This window comes from Carcharodon carcharias, chromosome 20 (assembly GCF_017639515.1).
Source record: "Carcharodon carcharias isolate sCarCar2 chromosome 20, sCarCar2.pri, whole genome shotgun sequence".
Classification (NCBI taxonomy): Eukaryota; Metazoa; Chordata; class Chondrichthyes; order Lamniformes; family Lamnidae; genus Carcharodon; species Carcharodon carcharias.
In genome coordinates, this window is record NC_054486.1 from 84858273 (window position 1) to 84880087 (window position 21815).

The 21815-nt window shown below is 42.2% G+C and overlaps 1 protein-coding gene across 2 annotated transcripts in view; it reads left to right on the plus strand.

Moving 5' to 3' along the window:
- The first annotated feature begins 320 nt into the window (after window positions 1–320).
- The window catches only part of prkcha (protein kinase C, eta, a), a 217089-nt gene continuing 195594 nt past the window's right edge, over window positions 321–21815 (plus strand). Inside the window, exons 1-2 of one of the 2 annotated variants that reach the window (XM_041214867.1) lie at window positions 321–793; window positions 958–1383. In XM_041214867.1, coding sequence (XP_041070801.1) covers window positions 1039–1383 — 345 coding nt within the window. In that variant the 5' untranslated portion in view covers window positions 321–793; window positions 958–1038. The remainder of the gene's footprint in view (window positions 794–957; window positions 1384–21815) is intronic. The other variant, XM_041214866.1, reaches the window with a different exon arrangement.

Genomic DNA, 21815 nt, shown 5'->3' on the forward strand with positions numbered 1-21815 from the left:
GTGCTATTAGTAAACTTACAGTGAACAAAAAAATTGGGCAAGACAAAAAAGGTTCCTGTCTCACTCAATACTGTCACCTGACATGTAAACTCCACCCAACAGGTGAAATTGTAGTGCTGCCGCTCCCTCAGTGCCCAGAGCGCAATGATTGTCCGTCATCGCTAGGTCGATGCAATTGGTTCTTTAGCTGGCAGTCGTCAAATATTGAACCCTCCCAAGCCAATCACAATTAAAGCTGGGACTTGTAGTTCTGAGTGCTTAATCTTGTCAATTATGAAAGTAGGGGAACACTACAGCCCCCAGAATACTTTGCAAATATTTACAAGTAAAATAACATAAATGATTTTTTTGAAAAAAATGTTGTGAAAAAGGTTTGTTACTAAAGATTGATTCGCTAACTCGAAATCTCACCCCTTAAGGGGATACAGGACTCTTTCGGTGTGTGTGTGTGTGTGTGTATGTTTAACAAAAAGCCCAACACTTCGGCAATTGACACACGGAAATTTGACGTTTGATTGCTTCCTGCTTCTCGTTGCCGAAATAGAATGAAATAACAAATGGATCCAGATTAATCAGATTGAGCAGCTCCGGGAAACTGTTAAAACTCAAGGCAGTGGCGGATAGATCATCATTCTGAAGATCCCTCTCCCTCTCTCTCTGAAAAACGAAAGTGTCCGGGTGGGAGTGAAGAATCTCCTCCACAGAAAGCCGCTCTAACAAGTAAGGACTGTCAAGCGTGTAAGGAAATTCCAGACACCTGCAATGTTTCCCACTGCCGGACCAGCGTTACCAGGTAGGTAGACGGGCAAATGAAGGAGTAACTCCAGATAAAATCAAGGTTCTCTCCTGCTGCAACTTTCGGTATAAAACTTTTCTCCGCGGCCAAATTAAACGGAGTTTTTTTTTTGTTTCCAGCAGTTTTGCTACCTTTAACTATCTCTTGTCTTTGACTTTCAGATCTGTTTTGGTAATAAGGACCGCTACCCGCGATTGCCTCTGAAAACCGGGTGTTATTTAGCACGGACTGTATCTCCAAGCATGGTAGTCTTCAGTGGATCTCTGAAAGTGAAGATCGGAGAGGCTGTGGATCTGAAACCGACCCGATGCGCCCTAAGGCATTCCATATCCAGCAAAAGTTACCAGTTACTGGATCCATATGTGATGGTGAAAGTAGATAACAGGAGGGTCGGTCAGACTGTTACTAAACAGAAAACCAGCCAGCCCACTTTTAACGAGGACTTCAGCACCCAGATCTGGAGAAGCAGTGAAATCGAACTGACCGTTTTCCACGACACCCCTATCGGGTACGATGACTTCGTGGCTAATTGCACCTTGCAATTCGAGGAATTACTGAAAAATGGCACAAAAACCTTTGAAGGCTGGGTAAGTTGTTACCGTCAGAGTCCAAATCGCTTTTGTTATCATTAGCATATTGTTCACACAATGTCCAGATGCAGGCAGTTTTTGTAAACAGAACTGACCATTATTCTGTAGTGAGATTTTTTTTGACGATCTTGAGTCAATATAGCCTGGTTTGATATGCTATAACCCATTGTAGTAAATTTGAAAGGACGGTCTTATCTTTCACTTTAGTAGACTACATAGTGATCATAATAACTCCTCTTGCATGAATATAAATAATTTATATGCTGAAAATTCCTGTTATGAAACACAGAAATAAGGAAAGAAGTACTGAAAAAGTTTGCACAGTGAACTGTTTGTTGCTGATGACCAGACTGCAGCAACCAAGATTGTCCAAGGGCCCCTCAAAGAGGTGGCACAATGTATTTAAAGGCCATTACTTCTAAAAGATGAGAATACACATATGCATTCTGTAAATGCAAACTGCCTTTAAACATTTTTTTAAAATCCAGGCAAGCAATTGTTATAGTGTAGGAGGGGTGCAAGAAAAATACGTTAATCCCATGGATTAGGTCTGTTATAATACCCAAGGCTGATAGTTGAGAACATTGTTACAAATTCTACGAAACATTTGATGGATACTGGCTAATTCTATAACCAGAAATAGAATGCAACATTTCTTCAATGGTACTGGTGGACTTGTAGTAAAATCCAGAACCTGCAAACTACAGTGAGCTGTTCAGTGTTTGGAATGGAGCTATACAGACAAGGAAGTTTCTAAATTCAATATTGTGTGTCCTCTGAGCCCCTGAGATCAGGAGGGGAATCAAAAAGCAACTAAGTTTACTACTCAATCACAGCCTAGTGACTGCTGCTGGGCTTAGATATGATTCAGTTCTCCTCCCCTCTTTCCATAACGCCATAAGACATAGGAGCAGAAGTAGGCATTCAGCCCATCAAATCAGCTCCACTATTCAATGAGATCATGGCTGATCTGATAATCCTCAACTCCACTTTCCTGCCTTTTCCCCACAAACCTTGATCTCCTTACTGATTAAAGATCTGTCTATCTCATCTTCGAATATACTTAATGACCCAGCCTCTACTGGTAAAGAATTCCATGGATTCACTACCCTCCGAGAAGAAATTCCTCCTCAGCTCTGTCTTAAACCCCTTACTCTGAGATTATGCCCTCTGGTTCTAGACTCTCCCACAAGGGGAAACAAAATCTCAGCATCTATTCTGTCGAGCCCCCTAAGAATCTTATATGTTTCAATAAGGTCATCTCTAATTCTTCTAAACTCCAATGAGTACAGGCCCAACCTACTCAACCTCTCATCATAAGGAAACCCCTCCATCATCAGGATCATCCTAGTGAACCTTCTCTGGACTGCGTCCAATGCCAGTATATCTTTCCTTAGCTAAGGGGACCAAAACTGTTCACTTTATTCTGGGTGTGATGTAACTAGTGCCTCGTATAGTTTTAGCAAGATTTCCATATTTTTATACTCAATTCCCTTTGAAATAAAGGCCAACATTCCATTTGCTCTCCTTATGCCGCTGACCTTGTATGTTAGCTTTTTGTGATTCATGGATGAGGACCCCAAACCTATCTGTGCTGTAGCTTTCTGCAGTTTTTCTTCATTTAAACAATATTCAGCTCCTCTATTCTTCCTGCCTAATTTTCCCACATTATGTTCCATCTACCAAGTTTTTGCCCACTCACTTCTGTAGACTCTTTGTGTCATCCTCACTGCTTGCCTTCCCACCTATTTTTGTGGCATCCACAAACTTGGCGATAATACATTCGCTTCCCTCATCCAAGTCATTAATATAAATTGTGAATAATTGTGGCCCCAGCATTGATAGTGGCACTGCACTAGTTACAGGCTGCCATCCTGAAAATGCCCCCCTTATCCCAACTCTGAGCAGCCTGACACTGATCATTCTCCAGTCCCATGTATGAAGGAGGACCTGGAGAAAGACCAACATTGTAATAGGGAGGGCAAATGGATGCGGACTGTTTGAGATGTACAGCCAAGCTCAATCTTCTCATTGCCTTAAATTAACACAGGCAGTTTTCCAGCAAGGACCACTTGTTAGCATTCAAGAGTATAGATTTTTACTACTGCCCCCACCCCCAGCCTAGGGTTGCTGAGGCCAACTATCGTGCCTCATCCACTGTCTGGCTGAGATCAGTTAACTAAGCACAGATTACTTATGTGGGTACAGGATCTGCATGGCTGAGTCTCACACAATGGAATCCGTTTATCCACAAGACGGGTTTGGGAAACTTGTCTCCAGTCTTTAGTTTCTTTCATGCTGCTTTAATATTATATTTTTATATAAATTACCACCCACTCTTCATTAATGTGGATTTACACTTTTGCAGTATGTTCTATTTTAGCACATGGCATTTCTGCATAACAATTTGCTGTTGCCTTTGTGCCTGGTTCTGAATGAAGCTTCAATTGCATTTGGAAGGGTGGAGGTGGAATGATCTGCAATGCTTATATTTTAACAAGCTGTTAGTAACATTGATTTTGAATAAAATGCTGTTTCCTTGCTGTCTCTGAGAAAGGGTTTTAGGAGGAGGAGAAGCTAATAACTGTTTATTCACCAGTCTGTAGCTGGCCCAAGCTTTGTTTCATCTCAGTAAAAATACTTGTAATAATGATTCCTCTTTTTTGGTACTTTTGGATATGCTGAGTTCATTGGGGCTGCGTTGGGTTGGGGTATTTCACCAAATGCATCCTCTGTCCTGCCTTTCCTCCTGAAAGTTTGCATGGGTTTGTGCTTTCTCAGGCAGTACACCATATGGTCTGACTCAGTCCCAATAGTGCTTAGTCCATGAGGTTGTGCTGGGTGCAGCACAGCTGGCTACATCTTGCTATTAACAGGAGGATGTGTGATAGCCTGTAATTTTCAGGTAATCCTCACCCACTGGAGACAAGCTGAAGGGCTTTTAAGGCTGCTCATAATCTTTGTCATATACCCAAAATGAGCCCAGAAGTGACAGGATTTGGAGTATGTTCAGAAGATATGTAGGAATATTCTAGTGTTGTTGCATTCTCTACTGTGTTCATTCAATAAGGAGTAATGACATTTATTGGAATTTGCATGTGATGACGCGTTTAGTATCTGAATTTTGGCTAGCCCGGTTTGCAATTTCATCCTGAGTAGTGTTTATAAACGTTGTTCTCAAATTTGCACCATTATTTGGCCTGGTTCTTGCTCCTCTGGTGCCTTTTTGGCTTTTGTAGAGTTTGCTAATTTGGAAAGGAGTGCAGTATATAAAACAAAGATTTACGTACATCTTTCAGGCTGAGAGAGGGACCAAGTCTGTCTCACAATCCCAAAGAATTACTTGTTCTGTAAGAAAATACTGAAACAGAGTCTACTGGCTGAAGTGAAATAATAAGGATAAGATCTTTCCCTTCTAACAGAGCTGAAGCAATTTGTTGATGTCCTTCTCATTGTAAGATTGCATGTACTTGTGCTTAAGTGTGTCTGAAGTTTATATTTTGCATACTTTGACCTTGTGTTAAAATTCAACTAAGTACTTGGCCAAAGCTTAGTGGTAGCATTCTCACCTATGAGTCAGAAGTTTGTCGGTTCAATCTGCTCACCAGAGACTTGTGCAAATATTCTTGGCTGCCACATCATGCAGTACAGAGGGAGGTATGCACTTTCCAAGGTGCTATCTTTCCGATGAGCAATTAAACCAAGACTCTGTCTCCCATCACGGGTGGACATCTCCTGGCATTATTTGAAGAAAAACAGGAGAGTTTTCCTAATGTTCTGGCCAATATTTTTCCCTCAACCTACACTGCTACAACATATTGCTGTCTGCGGGAACTTGCTGCTGCAAAATGACTCACTTTAGCTTACATTATAGTATTGGCTAAACTTTGAATGTACCTATTGGCTGTGAAGCCCTTTGGAACATCTGAGAAGATGGAAGTTGTTATATAGATGTAAGTTTTCATTCTTTTTTCTTTCCTCTTTTTCTTAAGGAGCAGATGTTTATATTTGTGCATTTAATATTTATATCTAACTGAGACAATTTATTTTGAAGTACTAAAAATTTGGCTTGGGTCAGCATTCAACTAGGTCATTATTTGTTTCATATGAAAAGGTTTATAGCATAACAGTTATGAAAGTGACAATTTGAAATCTGGTTTTTGCAAAAGATCATTATGCCTCTATTAAGCCTCAGGTGTGCTGGGAAACTTGGTAGCACAGTAAGATAGGACACAATTTTAAGATTTATGCTTGTTTCCAGCTCGATTAGTCAATGTTGTTCTTTGAAGCTAAAGTAAGTGATCTGAATGCAGTTTCAGATGAACACTTCACTGAGCCAGGCATTAAGACTACACTGGAAATCCTACAAAGTAAAGCTGTGGGGTGAGAAATAGAAATATCATACTGATGAAATTGAGTGGTTCTTCTGGGGATAGGTCACATTGGAGAGTGTTTGTTTGTACTACCCTTTATCTATACTTGACATTGATTTGCTCTGATAGTCAAATGCATAAATAGAAAGTCAACACTTGCATTTATGTAGCACTTTTCACAATCTAGTGGACAAGCCAAAGTACTTCTCAGGCAATTTAAGCTAATTTTTGAAGTGCAGTCACTCTAATAATGCAGGAAATGCATGTCCAAATTGCAAACAGCATGGTCCCAGAAACACCAATGAGATAATTGAACAGGGCACTTCTTTTAGTGATGTTGCCTGAAGGATAAATGTTGACCAGGACACCAGGAGAATTGTCCTGCTCCTCTTCAAAAACTATCATTGGATCTTTTAGGTTCATGAAAAGGCAGACAGGGTCTAGGTTTAAAATATCATTTAGAGATGGCAACGTCAAGAGTGTAGCACTCCTTCAGTGCTGCACTGAGGCATCAACTTGCATTATGTGCTGAAGATACTGCAGTGGGTGTCATGGAGAGAATGTATGTGTTCCTTTTTACTGCCTGTGGTCATTTTGCTTGTAAGTAAAAGGTGTGTGTTTTCTTACACTCAGAGTGATTGTCCCAATTTAAATAATTCCAGCAGCAAGCTTTTTGTCAGTTTTTTAAAAAAAGGTTATTTTGTTGTCTCACATTTGCCCCAGATGTTTAAAATGCGACGTCTCATTCACCTTGATGCACACACACCATCACATATACAAAGATTAGATATGGATGAAAGTAAAACAATACAATTACAATTCATGATTGCTCAGTCCCTTTCACGGAACGCCTGTAGTTTCTTAGATGAGTTGATGTTTGAGTTGACATGTAGGCCTTGTAAAGCAGAGAATGCTCAATAAGTTGTGAGGCTTTTTGAAGTCAAATTTCCAGGATGTTGGTTCTCAGCTATGTGACCTTGAAGTTGGAACAGGTTGGGAGTGGGGAATCAATCTCCCACTTTCAATGTATTACTGTTTATTACCTTGCCTGCTTAGATGACTTGCAGTTGTTATGACAGCTTTCCAATGGAACTCTATCTGTAAAACAGCTTCTTAACGGCCCATCATTAAACAAATGGATGTGTGAATTCTCTGGATGGTTGTGATTGTCCATATTTCATTTACTTGAGACTCAGGACTGTCTGGAGCTCAAAATGCCAAAAGTCACATGATTTGCTGCAGCCATTTTAATAATCCTTTTGTGTTCAAAATTTTAAAGTATTGACTGAAAGATCATATATACTGGAACATGACATGGGCTTGAACCCATGGCCTTTTTTTTCAGAGCAGATTGATACCACTGAACCAAGGCTGACGCTTCGACTATGGACCATGTTTTAAAATAGTGGCTCATTTAATCTTAAAAGTCCTTGGGCAGAATCTTGTGAAAGGCAATGGGGGTCTTGGGCTGCCAGCTGGAGAGCCGGCCAGGACCCTGCATCACCTCTTTTCTGGAAGATCCACTGTATCCTGTTCCACTCGGGCACTCAACAGGCCTTCCTCCACAATTAGGGACCCCAAGGGCATAAATCTCGCACACCAAGAGTTGCTGGCCATCAGGGGCTGGCAGCATCACTGGGGAGGCAGTAGTTGTTGCCACTACAACACCCACCCAAGGCCTAGAATCAATACTGGACCCCAAGTTAGAGGTGAGTGATGGTAGGAAGGGGGGTTACGGGGTGAGGGTTGTGCAGAGGGGTGAGGTGGGAAGAGGGAGTCAGCTGTGAGTGGCTCTTGGCAGGCACCGCCCCACAACCCGGCCCTCTTACCGTAGCTGGGTCTGTTGATCAGGCATTGTGCCCTTGAATAAGGGACCCACAACCCTGGGGGGCTGGCAAGCAGCCGGCACGGGTTTACTTATTGTACTCCCCATATAGCGAATTCCCCGCCTGTTTCTAGGCTAATACCAACGGTGGTGGGATGGGTCCCTTAAGCGCGCTTTAATTGCCCACTTAAGGGCCTCAATTGGCAGCAGAGTGGGAAGGCCGTCTACAGGCCTGCCCGGCACAGATTTAATCGGGTTGGAGATGGGAAGGTGGCGGGGTACCTACCCACCATTCTCCTGCCTGATTACATGCCCCTCCGCCATCACACTTGCCACAGGGGAGGGCACAAGATCCTATCCGTAACTTTGAACACTGAATTTTGCTAAATTAGCTGATTTCAGCCAGGGCAGGGCAGGGGACAATGATATAGCTTGAATTGTAAGTAATTAAATGAGCACAAGACTGTATTTTACTGTGATGTCCCTTTCTCCCTGAGTTATGCTGCCTGCTAACATTTACTGTCCAAAACATTGGCGTGAGGAACGATTGCCTTGAAATGCTAGGATGGCTTTACACTCTGCGGTAGTAGAAATCTACTTCAGAACGAAAGACTGAGGAAACCTATGGAGCTATAAATAAGCAAATCTTCGTGATATGGAGTGCAGCAAATATGAGAAAATTATTCCCAGCACTGATGCCGCAGCGAGATCGTACAAACCAAAGTGACAGAATTATTGATAAGTTCTAGAAATTGGAATGCTTTAGATAGCATTTGTGGTGCAGAATATATTCTGGGGCAGAGCAATAAGCAGACGTATTGATAAAGATTGAAAAATATTCTCATGGATTTCCATTATTAGAAACAGTGAACTGTTATCACTGTAAAGAATGTCACTGTATTTGAGTTCACACCATGTGGTTTCATTTGATTGTTTCACGAGGTTATGTGGCAGATGGCATGGGTCAATGTCATCTAACATGGAGATTCATTCCCACCTGCACGGTTAATAAGCTTACTAAGTAGGAGCCATTTGTTAGCCCATTTCTTTTTAAAAGAAGCAATGTAATTTTGCTCATCACTTGAGGTAAAACCTTTGGGGTTCAATCCCTTCCCCAAGATTTCAACACTTTGACTCAGATTTTGCAGGGAGTGGCAAAAGAATGATGCTGACTTGTTCATTATGCTTATAGCTGCCAATAACCTTTTGTGGGCTTTTGAGCAGCAAGTTACACTCAGCGGGAGTCTGATATTGCACGGCATCTACAGGGACCTTTGTGAACAGAGCAAGCAACAGCAACCAATCAGAGTCAAGCAGAATCTAAACCAGGAAATGAATGTGAAACTATGCACTGAATGCGAAATAAAGAGAGAGAAAGAAATGTGGGACAAGAGAGTGGAAAAGAAAAGAGACCCAAAAAAGCATTTTATTAAATTTTAATGGTATTGGAAAATAATCTTGAACAGTAAGCAAAATCCGAAGGCATGAAACTCCAAACTTTAAAAACAAATTGCAGTGCCAGAGAGGTTGTTTGACTGTAATTAAGATTTGTTGCATCTTTTAAAAATTCACTTACATTTGAATGGACAAGCGAAATGTTGACTGTATTCCTCTCCGCGGATGCTGTCAGACCTGCTTTCCAGGTATTTTTATTTTTGTTTTTGTTTTGGATTTCCAGCATCCGCAGTTTTTTGCTTTTATCTTACCTTTTTCTGGCATGTTTAATAGGTATCTAGTGGATAAATAGCACAAAATTCAAACCTCTGATGTATTTCAATGCTGAGTCTCTGAAATAGATGAGTTATATACTTGGGGTGGTGTGGTAAGGCAGCAATAGGTTGTGAGTTTTCCAGTTCTGGTTGAATTGATAATGTGGGATGGAGCTTAGAAGGCCAGCAAAGAGGCATTGGGAAAATTGAGACCGGAGGTGATAATGGTAAGGTTAGGAATTTAATAGATGCACTGAGATAGAGCTGGAGACAGGCAGCATTTGATGTAGAAGAGTCTGCATAAGGACATAGATACATTAAGCTAGTGGGCAAAAATTTAGGAAATTGAGTATAATGTGGGAAAATGTGAACTTGCCCACTTTGTCAAGAAGAATAAAAAAGCAGTATAGTATTTAAATGGTGAGAGAATGCAGAACTCAGTGGTACAGGGGGATCTGGATGCCCTGATATATGAACCACAAAAAGTTAGTATTGGGTACAACAAGTGATTAGGATGGAAAATGCATTTATTGCAAGGGGAATGGAATATAAAAGTAGGGAAGTTTTACTGCAGCTATACAAGACCTTGGTGAGACCACATCTGGAGTACTGTGTATAGTTTTGGTCTCCTTATATGAGAAAGGATATACTTGTGTTAGAAGCAGTTCAGAGAAGGCTCACTTGATTGATTCCTGGGATGAAATGCTTATCTTACGATGAAAGACTGAAAAGATTGGGCCTTTACCCATTGGAGTTTAGAAGATTGAGAAGTGATCTTACTGAAACATTCTGAGGGAACTCGATAGGAGGATACCAGGCAAATGTTTCCTCATGTGGGGAAGACTAGATCTAGGGGACAGAGTTTAAGAATAAGAAGTCTCCCTTTTAAGACAGGGATGAAGAGAGATTTTTTTTCTCTCAGAGGGTCATTTGTCTGTGGAATTTTCTTCTCCAGAAAGCAGTGGAGGCTGAGTCATTGAATGTTTTCAAGGCTGAGTTAGATTTTTGTTAGATAAGGGAGTCAAGGGTTATTGGGGGGCAGACATGATCTTATCAAATGGTGCAGCAGGCTCAAAAGGCCAAATGGCCAATGTCTGCTCCTTTGTTCTTATGTTAAGTCTCTTGTTAATAGACTAGGTGTGATCTTTCAAGCTCAGCCCAGGGTTGAGCAGGGCACTATGGTTGCAATTGAGTTGGGTTGGGTTTGGTTCAGTGTTCCCTAGAATGGGAATGGGTGCAGGGAATGGACTTTTCGTAGGGGCAAGAACAGGGTTGCTTTAGTTTTGCCAATGTTCAGTTACAAAATGTCGTCTCATCCATAATTTGACCTTAGATACTAGGTCAAGCAACATGATGACAATTGGAGCATGGAGATATTAGTGGAATACTAATATTCCAATATTAGCTTGCCCAATGCTTAGAACAAGGTTTTCCAGCTGCAGCTCATTAAGGACTCATGTGGCTCCCAACCTTGATGGTAATTAAATGGCTTGTTTATTTTTAAACTTTTATTGACATTGCACTTGAGAGAAAGTATCATTCAATTAAAAACACCTTTGTAAAAACTATTAAAATGTTGAAATGCGTCTATCCTGTTTTTCATTATTATTGGCATTTGAGTAATAGCATTGGGGTTCTTAGGATATTATATTTTGTTTAAGTTTTTAAAACGGTGCTTCTAGCCATTAAGGTTGCCAACCCCTGACTAAGATACATAAACTCGAGGAGCTACATACTCGTGTGGAATAGAATAGGTGAAAGATGGGACCTTGGAACACATTGGAGGTGATCATGTTAAAAAGAGGAAGAAATCATTGTAGGAGATATGCTAGCTATAATGGTCCAGATGGAACTGGAATCATAAGAATATAGTGCCACATATTCTCTCTCCACTGATGTTGCCGGATCCGCTGAGTTTTTCCAGATCTCTGTTTTTTATTTCAGATTTTTAGCATCTGCAGTATTTTGCCTTTATTAAAATCAGAAAGTGCCAGTGTCTGTATATCGCAATTCCAGTGCGATGTACAGAACGTCTTTCCCTGTTTGACTTATGGACTACTTCATTACCTGCTCCTAAAAACAGGAGCCACAGTTGGGGAGGATGGTGCGGCAGACTATTTCCACTAAGTTGAAGGGAAGAAAGAGGAAGGAAGGAAGGATTACACATAATTGTCACAACTACATAGAATGTCATTAGTGGTTTTGACTGGAAGTAATTCAAACAGGGAAAAGTGGACACTAAGTTGAACAATGAAAATACTTTTCAGAACCTTCAAGAAGAAGGAGATGTTGGAGGTGAGGCAGGCCTTTGGAGAAGGATGGTGGGATTGAGGGTAGGATTTTTAAGCAGCAGGGTGATGGTCACAATTTTCAAAAGAGGTCCCATGCCAGTGGAAAGGGAGCATTAAAAAACATTGGGGAGCATTGAGGTTAGGAAGAGTAGATAGATAAAAAGGAGTTGAGTTGGCAATGGGCGAATAGAATGGTAAATGGGTACCATGGAGGACAAATCTATTAAGGGCTGGGATGGAGATAGGGGAGAAGCTGTAGAATGGTTTGAGATAGGGGTGGGCTGAGAAGGGTTGGGAAAGAATAGGACCCAGAAAATACTGAGACAGCTGAGTGGATCATCTCTCGTGAAGAGACCAAAAAGATCCATTGCTTCCTGCAACTGCATCAAATGTAATATAAAATAAATTGGTGCCTTTCAAGGTTGTGTTTGAACAGTTTGAAGGAGCAGCACCTCATTTTCCAGTCAGGCACTTTACAACCTTCTGGGTTCAACATTGAGTTCAACAATTTCAGACCATGAACTCTGTCCTCCCCTTGGTTCTATTGTCCGGTATATGCCGGCTTGAATCTTGTTTTCATGCTTTTGTTATCGGAAAGAGCTGTTCTTATTCTGGCATTTACAGTCACACTGGACAGCCATTCACTCCCTTTGCATTTTGTTCCATGATATCTTTGTCATTTAATCTCTCCCATCCTCTATCCTATCCCAGACCTTCCATTTTGTTCTTCTTCTCTCTTCCCTCTTTTAACCGTATAAAACCCATGACATCTCTAGCCTCCTTCCGTTCTGAAGAAGGCTCATATTTGACTTGAAACATTAATCCTGTTTCTCTTTCCACTGATGTTGCTGGGCCCACTGAGTTTTTCCAGATCTCTGTTTTTTATTTCAGATTTTTAGCATCTGCAGTATTTTGCCTTTATTAAAATCAGAAAGTGCCAGTGTCTGTATATCGCAATTCCAGTGCGATGTACAGAACGTCTTTCCTTGTTTGACTTATGGACTATTTCATTACCTGCTCCTAAAAACAGACTACATCAACAAAGAGGACCTCTGGTTTCCTATATTATGTAGAGACAGAAGACAGCTGAGTGAAATTCCATAGAGGAGGGAGTGCTCAGAATGCAGCAAATCCCACACATTAACTCCTTTCAAATTAAACTTGGAAGACCCATTATAAGCATTTATTATTTACTTGAAGTATTGTGTTTCATTTCCTCTAAAATTGCTCTTCCAGTTAAAAGTCAATAGTATTTTGATTAGGAACATTCTGTTTTATGTTTTGGCTCCCAAGCAGTACAGGTTTGTACACAGCTGACTTCATCAATATGAAAGGGCTTCATGTGTATTAATATTCATAGGCCTTGTTCACATCGAAACACGAGCCCAGAACTGTGCTGACTGCAAATCTATGGATCCACATATTGTTTTATGGTACTAATATGCATGAGTCGTGTGGGTGGGTGTGTGTTGAGGAAAGATGATGTGGTCATAGTGTCTTTTTACAGAAACTTAACTTAGCTGAAAACTAGTTACTGGGTTGCTCAGAAAATAAAAATATGCAAATCCACAAGCCAACCTTCTATAACTGATTCTAAAAAACACCCTTTATTTGGCTGTAGTGCGTCTATGAAATGAGTATTGTTTACACAGTGCACCAAGACCACATGTCTTTGTTTAGCTTTGCACATGTTGTAATGGAGGATGAAAAGATCACAGAGTATTGTAAGGGATTGAATATCTGAAACCAATGCAGCAGGCACCTACAATGCCTGTATGCTTATTAACAACACTGTTTGCTTTTGCTTTTGACTAGCTAGTTAAGGCAGGAAGTGGCCAAGATGTGTAAACAAGGAAGGCCCTAAATTGAATCTCCAGTTAATTTTCCTGAACCAAACCTTAGCTTCATTGATGTAGTGATTTTGTAGTCTGCATTTAAATTGGGGCTCTTTACTAAACTCCTTTATGGCCCATTGCTTGCACACCAGCAGCTATATTTGGAATAGCTCTGTCATATGCAACAGTGCCAAACTTAAATAGTTTGAGAAGCATTTTAACTCCCAAAAATGAGTGGATTGGGATTGGGTGGGATGTTAAAATTTTAAAAAATCTCAAACCCAACTTGCCCATTTCCAGTGTTAATGGATGTGGGATGGGCAACCAATCTGCCTGCAGGAAGAGTGTCACTCATTTAAATATTTTAATGAAGCTGCTGCATTACCCTCATTTTAGGTTCCTGGGCTATGTGAAACGCAATAGCTAAAGGGAGGTGAGGATTGCTTTGTGGAAGCGTTAAGTGCCTTTCCAGCACTGCTTGTGGGCCAAGAGAAGCACAATTGACTCCACCCATCTCTCCAAGCTAACCTGCTTCTCTCCCTGGACACCAAACCCCTGCACCCCACGATTACTGAGCCCTCGCACCTCAGCTCGCAACCTGTGTCTGACCTGTCACAATCACCCCCTGACACCATGAGCCATCCTCCCCCCCCCGCCCCCCCCCAACCAGCCTCTTAGAACAGCAGCAGCACAAACTTACTTACTGGATTTCAACCTCTCCTTCTGCAATCCTTACCCAAACAGGGAATAAGCTTGTCAATTATTGTATTTATATTTTCCTCCCCCTTAAATCCTCAGTCTTTAATAATGTTGTTTGCCAGTTTGCTGTCATTTTTGACCTGTAATATTCAATATACTTCATCTGAAATAAATGAGCTTCCATTTGTTGACCTTTCCTCTGGTCACTGTTGGTTACTGGGTTATTTTTGCCATTGTGTGCTTTTGCAATCTTATTCCTGTGGTTAAGTTGGAAATATTGAAGTCAATTAATATTGGAGGATGTGAGAGAGCAGGCCTTGTTTGCTACATTTATCAATATGTTGAACTGAGGTGAGATTTCTGTTTTCACTCCAATAACAGTTTCAAGATATTTGCTATAAATCTCAATGTGGCTGCTTAGTGATCCTAGAATTGTGGAGGGTAAAATGTAATATTCATTTCCTGCCTTAAACACATAGGATAGAAGGTGGGATTATTGTGTGAATTATAGGGTTAGCTTTTGCTGCTGATAAAAATACATTGCAAATCTTAAACGGATTCCTCCACAACATAAAACATTGGGGAATTTTAATCCCCAGTTGAAGGCAGCTAGAGAAACTTTCAATAAACCCACTTTTAGGTTTAATGGCAGTGTGTCTGGCTGTGTGTGAGTAACCTGCTCAATGGAGATGGGTCCACCATTATCACAGGCTTTTAAGACTATTTGCAAAAGATTTCAACAGGATTTAACCTGCCACCACAGGCCTCCTGAAACTTGGAGGGAAATCTGGCAGTGAAACGGAGGCGAGGGTGAATGGCATTTCATGGGTTGTGAAAGCTCTGATTTACCAATATGAATAAAGGCTCAATGCTAACACTCAAACACTCCTTTCAAGTGAAGCAGTCCTTGGCCTGCTGCAATGTTCCAGTGAAGCTCAATGCAAACTGGAGGAACAGCACCTCATCTTCCGACTAGGTACTTTACAGTCTTCCAGACTTAATATTGAGTTCAACAATTTTAGATCATGATCTCTCTGCTCCATTCCCACCCCCTTTCCGATCCCCCCTTTTTCCAATAATTTATAATTTTCTTACACCTTTTTTTTCTTTTCCCTCCTATTTTTAAATTTATTTTGATCTATTGTTTCATCTCCACCTTTTAGCCCATTTCGATCCCTTCCCCCCACTCACACTAGGACCATCTGCCACAAGCTTGCTTCCCTTAACGTCCCCGTTAGCAGATCCTTTAGATAATATCATCACCGTCAACACCCCTTTGTCCTTTTGTCTATGACATCTTTGGCAGTCTCTTCTTGGCCTCCACCTCTCACTGGCCCCCTATCGAGCTCTCCTGTCTCACCCCCCCCTCTACTAGCTTATATTTCATCTCATTTCTATATGTCTTAGTTCTGATGAAGGGTCATACGGACTTGAAACGTCAACTGTATCCCTCTCTGCAGATGCTGTCAGGCCTGAGTTTTTCCAGGTATTTTTATTTTTGTTCTAGATTTCCAGCATCCGCAGTATTTTGCTTTTAGATTAATGCTAACAACTGCTCTGTCAGTTCCCTCTGGCAAACATTTTCTGACCGTGCACCCGGAGGCTTTCAAACAGACAACATTAGGATGGGGGTGGGGGAGGAAGGGCAATATGGTGGTATTTTATAGGGCATCAGATGAGGAAGACCATTATCATGCACAGCAGCAATGTTGTGCTGTGATGGGAGTTTTGGATGCTCTATACAGAAATTAAGAGAGCAGAGCAGAGAGAAGAACAGGAATTTCCAGTAAGTGTGGGTTATAAACTTGTGTTGATTAAGTCGTAGAAGCTTTGTCCACTAGTGGGAGAGCCTAGAACTAGGCGGGATCACAGTCTTAGCTGGCTCCATATCCTATTTAGGACTGAGATGGGGAGAAATTTCTTTGCTCAAAGAGTTGTCATTCTTCGGAATTTTGTACCCCTGTGGCCAGTGAATGCTCAGTCATTTGAGTATGTTGAAGATGGTGATTGATAGAGTTTTTTTGGGGCACTGAGGGATTCGAGGTTATGGGGAAGGTGGAATTCAGGAGAAGATCAGTCATTATCTTACTGAATAGCAGAGAAGGCTGTGTGGCTTCTATTTCTTAATGGCCTTACTAGAGAACAGGAGGAAATAGCGTAATAGAGAAGCCCAAGGTCATAGGAGGCACTATCCACATGAGAAGGTCTACAGATAGAGGATCAGCTTCCATGATTTAGCTGAAGTGTGGTGTTTCTGCAGGCTCAGATTGACATGGCTGGTGGTAGCAGACACCTTCAACCTCCAAGAAGAACTGCTCCCTTCTGGACCTGATGGTCATGCATTACCTGCCCCTCTAAAAGTCACCACTGCCCTCAATTTCTTTGGCTCCTTCCAGTGCACCACTGGAGACATCTCGAGGATCTCAGAGTTGATGGTCAGGGCATCAAATTATATCAACCACCCCTGCAACAACCAAGCCAGAATGATCAGTCAGATTTGTGACTGGCTGTCTTCCCTCAGGTACAGGGTGCCATTGATTGCATACACTTGACATTTCAAGGAGGCTGGATTAACCACAAAGGTTTATCAATTGCAAGGGATTTCATTCCATCATTGCATGCAGTCGCAAAAAATGGCTCATGTGGGTATGCACCAGGTTCTCTGGGAGCTGTCATGATACTTCTATTGTGCAGCAATCCAATATTCCAAACCTATTCATTCCAGGAAACAAAAATTTAAGGGCTGACTCATAGGAGACAAAAAGTAATCCCTTCAAACTTGGCTCATGACATTTGTGAGAGACCTCACAAGTGAGGCAAATTAAGAGTGCGACAATGAGAGCCACAGGGCCACCAGGTGTGTTAATTGAATATTAATTGTCTGCAGGCAAATGAACATTTACTTGGGATCCACTTGTGCCCCTGTAAGAAGGAACAGAAACTGTGGTTGTTGGGCAAGGATGTGCATGCTTGTAATATGTGTCTGTAAATAAATGCTTATAGAAGTATATAAAGATTGGCTCCTGTTCTATCCTTCGCTTTCTGAAGTATAACAAAGCAAGCCATCAACATGTTGAATATGTGCTTTGGGTGCCTAAATAGGTCTGGAGGCATCCTTCACTATATGCTAGCAAAGGTGTCCAGAATGGTCATGCCGTGCTGTGTTCTGTACAATATTGCACAACACAGAGGATTAAATTGAAGGATGGCCGAGGTACTCATCAAGCAGCTTCTGATGATTAGAACATTGGAGAAGTGGAGGATGAGGGTGACAAGCAATATATAGATGGGCGCCCATTGCCAAATCAGGTGGGTGCATTGCTGTCTGGGTGCCAGGGTTGACTGAACTGTATGATGTTTCAATAGTAATTCAATAGGGGAAATAAAAACCCTCCCAGTCATTTGGGTGCAGTGCTTGAAGCTTCATGGAGGTGGCCATTCTCATAATTAATAATCCACTATTGGAGTTGGACTTCTCAATCTTCTCCACTGTTGTGGAGCGTGTGTAAGGTACCTCTGTCAGTACCTTGTAAAATTGTTGCTGTACTCTGTCAGCCACCTTCTCAATGACTGGGGTTCAGCATTTGTGTCCATCTGAGCAGAGCTTGGAGACGATTGCAGACCCTGGCAGCACACCAGCTCGTGCTCACTTGTGAATTGTGAATTCCAGATGAAAAACTAATTAAACCTTTAACTGGACTCACTGAAATGGTTGCCTGATTGGAGGTTCCGTGATCATGCACCCTCAGTAGAAATCATGCCTTTGAGAAATTATCATCGTGCATTTCCACGCACTCTTGCTCTCCTAAGTTCCTGGAAGATAAAGGAAAAGGATATGTACAAATTGCGGTTAAGTAACAATCTGGAAAATCACTATACTTGGCTTCTCATAGTTCAGCCGTTGGTGAAAAAAAGCCAGCCTGCATGTGAGAGATTTTTAATTCATTTGCTAGGCAAATTCCCAGTCTCTTCATCTCCGATCGAGAGGGACACATATTTGCCGTTATTCAAAAAGAGCAGGCCTGTGGGTGACGGAAGGTCACATCTTCACCCACTTGATAGAGTACAATTGGTGAGGGTGACAATTGGACAGATGCATCCCATTTGCCTAAGTATTGAAATAGTGGCAGTGGTGGGTGGATACATGGGGAGGTAAGGAAGTGCACAAACAGTGCACCATGTATATTAAGTGGATGCGAGGGTTGATGTGATTGAGAACACTTGGCAAGACAGAGCGCAGGGGGATTGGGATTTACACCACAGGATGTAGGTGAATCAGCAAATGATTGGTCACCTATCCAGAGGCGTGTTCTGGATTCCCCTATCGGTGTCTACCTGTCAAGCCCTTCAGAACCTTGTATATTTCAATGAGATCGCCTCTTAATCTTCTAAACTCCAATGTGCTGAATGATTCTATCAATGTTATTGCATGTTGTTGCACAGCTAATTGGAAATGCACAAACACATTTTTTCCTAAAATAAGCATCATCAACCGGCAGGTCTGGCAGCATTGGCGGGGAAGACCAGATCTGCTGAGTTTTTCCAGGTAATTCTGTTTTTGTTTTGGATTTCCAGCGTCCGCAGTTTTTTGTTTTTAATCATCTTTATGGCTCTTTACAGATGAATGAGCTAAGATGAACCAAATAACCTTCTTTATTTGCCTCTTGTGATCTTGTAAGTGTCTGTATATACTTGCAGTATTTTTCACACCTTTTCTGCTTATAATACAATAATCAGCAAATGTATGTACTTTTCCTGACCTGATCATTAGACTGCTTGTACTCCATCCAAAACCAGGGCACAATGCCCCTGTGGTTCACCTCTTCAGCCATCTCCAACCTTTTGATAGCAGCAGCAAGTTTCTTTGTCCCATTGTAAGGGAACATCAAGTCCCTCCTGCTTTTGACTGCATCCGCTAGTAATTCGAGGGAAGCACCATAGAATCCAGATGCTGTCCTTGCTCATTATAAATCCATGTTAAATACCTCCTGGCTCCTCCAAATTCCATTACTGTATTGGCCTTTTAAAAAGGCAACTTGAAATCACCCTCATATCACCCTTCCTGCACAGTAGGGGAGTTGGGAAAAATTGGCACATCTGACCTGTTGACTTTACTTTTGAGCCTGATCACTGAATATCGCTTCACGTTTTCACAATATTTGTGCTTCCTTAGACCATAATTTGCCTCTTATTACTTGCTGAAATAACTGCGGGGCCATGGATAGAACTTCCAACTTCAGCGGGGGCAGTGGATTGGCCGCCATTTTACACACACAGCCCTCTTTTACTTCTCATTAAAGTCAATGGATAGGAGATATGGGCAGGATGTGTTACCGGTTGGTGATCCACTACCCCACCTGTAATACACACCCCAATAGTTGAGTGTACATATTGAAATAACACTCGGTATTGCTCACCAAATGAGCCGTGTAGATAACTACCTAGTGAAGAAAAATATTTCAGCACTATGGAGAAAGGACAGGGTGTGGGACTACTTGCATAGCTCTTTCAAGGAGCCAGCACAGATATGACAGGTCTAATGGCCTCCTTCTGTGCTGAATGATTCTATCAATGTTATTGCATGTTGTTGCACAGCTAGTAGGAAATGCACTAACACTTTTTTCCCTAAAATAAGCATCATCAACCGGCATGTTGGCTCTTTACAGATGAATGAGCTAAGGTGGACCAAATGACCTTCTTTATTTGCCTCTTGTGATCTTGTGTCTGTATACTTGCAGTATTTTTCACACCTTTTCTGCTTATAATACAAATCATTGGCCCTGAGTTGCAAAGTGACCATGAAAGTGAAGTAACAACTTTACCCTTTGGCAACACCCATTATGCTACACTCTGCCCTGCTGTGTCAATAATTAGCTCCTACGGCCCATCAACTGCTATAGCTGTTAACCTCAGCCAGCATGGGACCCTCTGCAAAGGACAACATTTATAGCTGAGATAAAAGCAGAAAGATATTTTTGCTCTTATTAACAGATCTTCCATAGAAATTCACAATGCTGTCCTCCACTTCCATCATCACATCTGCTTCTTAAACGTCATCAGAATTTTACCATATTTAGTAAACCATTCCAGGTATTACTGAGTCTGAAGTAGTTTTTTTTTAATTCATTCGCGGGGTGTAGGCATCAGTAGCAAAGCCAGCATGTGTTGCCTGTCCCCAATCTCTCTTAACTGACTGGCATGCTAGGCCATTTCAGAGGACAGTTAAGGGTCAGCCACATTACTATGGGACTGGAGTCACATATAGACCAGACTGTATAAGGGCGTGAAATTTCCTTCCTTAAGGACATTAATTAACCAGATGAATTTTTAACAACATTCTGGTAGTTACGTAGTCACCATTACTGAAACTAACTTTTATCCCAGACTTATTTATTTCCGGAATTTAAATTTCCCAGCTGCCCCAGTGATCATTAGTTAAGGTCTTTGGAGCAACATAACCATGACGGTGTTAATTGCATGTTAATTGGGTGTTTAATTGCATTCGAACGGTGGGCATTAACTGAGGATTCACCTGTGTGTTCATACACAGGAACAGGCTGAAACCGGGATTGTTGGATGTCTGTCTTTGTAAATAAAAGTCTGTAAGTTTATTTAAGAAATAGGCGCAAGAGTAGACCATACAGCGCCTTGAGCCTGCTCCATCTTTCATGGCTGATTCTCTGCCCTGAATTCCACTTTCCCAGTCTCCCCGATATCCCTTGATTCCCTGAGAGACAAAAGAAAACTACCTATCTCAGCTGTAAATATGTTCAAAGATGGACTATCCACAACCCCGTGGGGTCAAGAATTCCAAAGATTCAAAACTCTTTGAAAGAAGAAATTTCTCCTCATCTCAGTCCGCTTATCCAGAGGCATGTTCTGGATTCCCCAATCGGTGTCTACCTGTCAAGCCCTTCAGAACCTTGTATGTTTCGATGAGATCACCTCTTAATCTTCTAAACTCCAATGTATAAATACTAGGCTCCAGTTCTATCCCTCACTGTCTGGCTTTGTGAGGCCACTCCACTCCTACTCCTTTGCCTTGAAATTTTTTCAATCCTGTCTCGCCTGATCTTCCAACCCAGGCCGGGTGAGAACTGCACAGTGCAGCGCGCTCCTGAAGCCTTCAGTCGAGCGCTGCTGAATTGGATGCAAAGAGACCATGTCCCCTTTTTTATGGCATGGGCTGCCATAAATCAGGTGAGTTAAAGATCAAGCCATTTTCAACCCAGAGAGGAGGTAGGTTTATCAGGTAAGTGGTTAGAGTTTGAGGTGGGGGGGGAGGTGTGTCGGCCAGTCGGGGTGGGGGATTTTGGCCGATGTGGGGTGGGGGAGCTCGGGCACCCAGGGGGATGAGGGGAGGTGTTGGCAAGTCGGGTGGTGGGGGAGGCGGTGGTGGGGGGTTCCGGCCAGTCAGGGGTGGTAGGGGTGTGTTGGCCAGTTGGGGGCAGGGCGTCGGCCAGTCAGAGTTGAGGGAGGGGTTGCGCAGTTGGCAGGGTTGGGGGGACTGGTGGGGCTGGGCTTGATGGAGTAGTTGGGGGCTAGGTGAAATCTTGTTGGCTGGGGGTTGAGGAGGCCATGGGTGAGTCCCGCAGGGGGTGATGTGAGGGAGTTCCGTGGGGCAGGTAGGGGATTGCCGTGGAGCGGGCAGTCCTGAGGTGATGGGAGTAGTCGGGGGGGGGGGCGGTATGGGGAGT